Source organism: Impatiens glandulifera, chromosome 8 (assembly GCF_907164915.1).
Source record: "Impatiens glandulifera chromosome 8, dImpGla2.1, whole genome shotgun sequence".
Taxonomy (NCBI): domain Eukaryota; kingdom Viridiplantae; phylum Streptophyta; class Magnoliopsida; order Ericales; family Balsaminaceae; genus Impatiens; species Impatiens glandulifera.
In genome coordinates, this window is record NC_061869.1 from 36,518,840 (window position 1) to 36,523,459 (window position 4,620).

The 4,620-nt window shown below is 34.6% G+C and overlaps 1 protein-coding gene across 1 annotated transcript in view; it reads left to right on the forward strand.

The window, feature by feature from the left end:
* The window catches only part of LOC124913281, a 7,442-nt gene extending 3,808 nt beyond the window's left edge, over nt 1-3,634 (forward strand). The window contains exon 4 of the mRNA XM_047453876.1: nt 3,455-3,634. Within this exon, the coding sequence (XP_047309832.1) occupies nt 3,455-3,634 (180 nt within the window). The remainder of the gene's footprint in view (nt 1-3,454) is intronic.
* The last annotated feature ends 986 nt before the right edge of the window (nt 3,635-4,620 follow it).

Here is a 4,620-nt window from a genome sequence, read left to right on the forward strand (position 1 = left end):
AATCTCTGCAAATAGATCGAATATTAAATAGCACACTCTTTAATGCTAATTAGTAACAGCAACATAGAATCTTACATGTTAAAAGGTTCTACTTCGGGGAAATTTTTCAAAATGTAAGAATGAACTGTCACTCGATCGATATAATCCAAGTTGTATATTTTTCCGTTAGATACGTCTTCCAACGATTCAAATATTGAAATGCCCGAGATTTCAGGTTGTGCATTTTCTTGCTCTTCTTCCTCCATATACCTGACACATAAACTAATACTCTCATTAACAAGATAGCTCTCGCTTATAGAGGCTTTGGGGTGGTTATTATTTCGCAAATATCTTTTCATTGTACCCATGTAATGTTCAAACAGATACATCCATCGATACTGAACAGGTCCTCCAAGCAAAGCCTCAAATGACAAGTGAACCGGGAGATGCATTATGATGTCGAAGATTGACGGCGGAAAAATTATTTCAAATTTGCAAAGTGTCAATGTAATATCCATGTACAATTGTTCCCAACACGCTATCACAAATATTTTTCTCAATATGCATCACATCCAAATCATGTCTCAATAATAGTGATTTCCAATAAGGCAAACGGAAGAATATTCTAAGTTTGTTCCAATTGTCTCCCCGCGTTTCATGATATATATTGGTTTTCTTGCTCAAATTCGTACTAAGAATTATGTCTTCTAGGACTCGTGCTTGCTCGTAACTTTCTTGCCCCGTTAACAATCTAGGGGGCTCTCTATAATCAGTTCGGCCATAAAACGACTCTTTATCCTTCTGTAATTGTGTTTTGGTGGAAGGAAGCGTCTATGACCCATGAAAAATTGTTTGGAACCGTGAACCAATCGAAGAGATACAGTGTCGTTATTACAACAAGGACAGACGAATTTACCTTTCGTACTCCAGCCTGATAAATTCGCGTAGGCGGGAAAGTCGTTAATGGTCCACAACAATGCCGCTCACATGTTAAAGTATTGCGATGTGTGTGCATCAAACGTTTTCACACCAGTTTGCCACAGTTCATGCAACTCTTCGATCAATGGCTGGAGAAATATGTCAATTGTATCTCCCGGACTCTTTGGACCCGGAATTAACATAGATAAAATAAAATTGCTAGAATCCATGCAAGTAGTGGGTGACACATTATAAGGAACGAGAATAACCGGCCAAACACTGTATGATTTTTTCCCATTTGCAAATGGTTGAAACCCATCGCTTGATTAACCCAGTCTTACGTTTCGAGATTCTGACGCAAAATCTTTATAATTTTCATCAAACGTTTTCCAAGTTAAGGAATCAGCGGGATGTCTCAACGTATCACTATCAACTCTTCCTTGTTTATGCCATCTCATCATTGGAGCCGTTTTGAGGACATGTATAGTCTTTGCAGTCTTGGTATTAAAGGGAAATATCTCAACACCTTTTTTGGAATGAATTTCTCATTTTGCTTCTCTCGAACTGCCCCACTTGTTTGGTCGACTTTCCATCTTGAAAGACCGCAAACTCTGCAACAATCTTCATTTTTGTCGTCTTTCCAAAATAGCATACAGTTGTTCTTACATGTGTCTATCTTGTCATATTTAAGCCCGATATCCGTAATGAATTTTTTACTTTCGTAGTATGAGTTTGGCAATTGAGCGTCAATCGGTAATATGTAGTCTTTAAGCAGACGCATCAACATATCGAAAGAAGAATTTGTCCATTGACATACATTTTTTATGTGAAGTAGTTTCAGTAGAGCTGATGATTTTGTTATTCGAGCACCTTCATACAATGGACGTTTGCAATCATCAAGCAATTTATAAAATCTATGCGCATCTTCGACTGGTTCATCGTTGTTTGGGACATCATTAACGTTGGGGAACATATCGTTTATAAATTCGTGCATATAACATTCTTCATTGACCTCTTCATTAACTGTATTATTCATCTCCGGTCTTGCATTGTTGGTTTCCGGCACGGCATCCTCCGACTGATCATCGTCATCATCATCATCATCATCGAAGTCATCGGCATCTTCATCGACATCGTCATTAACCACTTGAGTAGTACGTCTCTTTTCTTCATGAAAATACCAATACTCATAATGAACATTTATTCCATAAATGATGAGGTGAGCCTTCACTTCGTCTATTTCCATAAACGGCGTGTTCAAGCATTTCACGCAAGGACATTTCACAGTTTGTCGGGATGTACTCCTAACAGCATACTCGAGGAATTTGTCAACACCTTCCTCGTAATCTGGATGATCTCGACGTAAGGTCATCCATCTTTTATCGTGTACTTCCATATTTCTAATAAAATGGAAAACAACCCGCATTATTATTTACTTAAATTTGTCTAAATTAATTAGGAAAACATAATTTCTACCTAATTTATCATTATCCAACCAAAATTCGATTTAATCTAACATTATCCAAACAAAATTCAATTTAATCTAACATTATCCAACCAAAATTCCACAGAAACAAACAATAATAAAACCTAACATAAATCTAACTTAAATCTAACAAACATATAATCTAACATTATTTCATTCATACACATTTCAAAGCAATCAATTCTAATCCAACATAATTTTATTCATACACAATTCATTCCATATAACAATTCTAACCTAAAATCAAATCTAATTCAAACCCAATCTAATTCAACATTATTTCATTCATACCCATTTCAAACATAATCTAACATAAATCAAACCTAATACCTAATCTAACATAAATCAAATGAAACATAAATCAAACTTAAATCTAACATGAAAATCTAACATAAATCTATCATTAAACTAACCTAACCATATAATAAACCAACAAGAACTAACCTTGCCCAAAAAGAGCGACGAAGAAGAGCAGGGGATGTAGATCGACGGGCGGGCAGCGGGCGACCGAAATTCCTAATCCAAACCTAATAACAATAAATCAAACCACAATCCAACCACAATCAAACCAAAACCTAAATTAAACAAAATCTAACCAACCACAATCAAACCACAATCAAACAACAATCAAACCACAATCAAACCAAAATCAAACCAAAACCCTTAATTAAACAAAATCTAGCATAAATCTAACATAAATCTAACCTAAATCAAACCAATCAAACCACAATCAAACCAACCACAATCAAACCAAAACCAAACCTTTAATTAAACAAAATCTAACCTAAATCAAACCAATATCAATTCCAATAACACAATCCAATACAATTTCTAAACTTTTTAACAATAATATAAACCTAATCTAACAATAATCCAACATAATTAATCCAAAAACAAAATCTAACAACCAATTCCAAAAACCTAACACAAAAACATAATCCTAAAACCTAATCCAAAATCTAATTCAAAAACAAATTCAAAACCTAATCTAACCTAATATAATATTTAATAAAACAATAATCTAACAATAATATGGAAAAACAATAAACTAACCTTATCTTCAAGCGGCAGGCGGCGGCGACTGGCGGTAGGGCCGCAGGGAGGCGTCGCGCCTTTCTTCAATGGGCGGCGTCTTCGGAAGGCGGAAGGGCGTCTTCAATGGACGACGTCTTCTTCTTCTTCGTCGTCTTCAATCGGAAGGGCGGCGTCTTCGGAAGAAAGGGGGCGGCGGCTGAAGGTGGAGAAGACTAGCGGCGTTGAAGGGTATAAGGCGTCGATCTATCGACGACATCTTCTATCGGGCGTCGTCGGTGGCGTCGATCTGGTATTGAAGGCGGCGCGGAAGAGGAAGAGAGCGGAAGATGAATCGGGGAAGAAGAAAACGGGGAAGAAGAAAAGGGGAAAGAAAAGGATATATTTGTTTTTAATAAGTTAATTACCGAAAGTTTTAGTAAAACTTTCAGTTTTTACATTGATCAAAACCGAAAGTTTTATTTAAACTCTCGGTTTTTGATGAATATAAAAACCGAAGGTTTTATTAAAACTCTCGGGTTTTATCAATGTGAAGGCCGAAAATTTTATTAAAACTTTCAGTTTTGATTTTCATATTTACGAGAGATGTGAAATAAACACTCGGTTTTGATAATTATTTCCGAAAGTTATATAATTAACTTTTGGTTTTACAACTTGACAAAATTTTAAATTAATTAGTTTATCACTTTCTAATAACCTTGAACAACATTAATTTAACACATTTTATATCCTTAAAACATTTCCCAATCCATATGATCAAACATTACACAAATACATAGGATAATCAAACATAAACATTCATATACACTTCTCTATATAATAAAACACAATCATAAACATTTTAACATTAAACACAATATTAATTTTTAAAATACAACCCACATTTTATTATATTAGTTAGGAGTCTATATTAGAACGTAAAAAACACTTGAATAAAAAAATTGAGAAGTGGTAATTCCGAGAGTTATATCATTAACTTTCGGAAATAGCTATCAAAACCGAAGGTTTTTGATAAAAATCTCGGTCTTGACCTTAACCAGTATGTTTATGGGGAAGGGTAAAACCGAAAGTTATATCATTAACTTTCTGTTTTAATAGCTATTTTCGAAAGTTAATTATATAACTTTCGGAATTATCACTTGACAAATTGTTAAATTCTTTGGTTTCTCACCTTCTAATGACCTTGAACAACATTAATTTAAAAC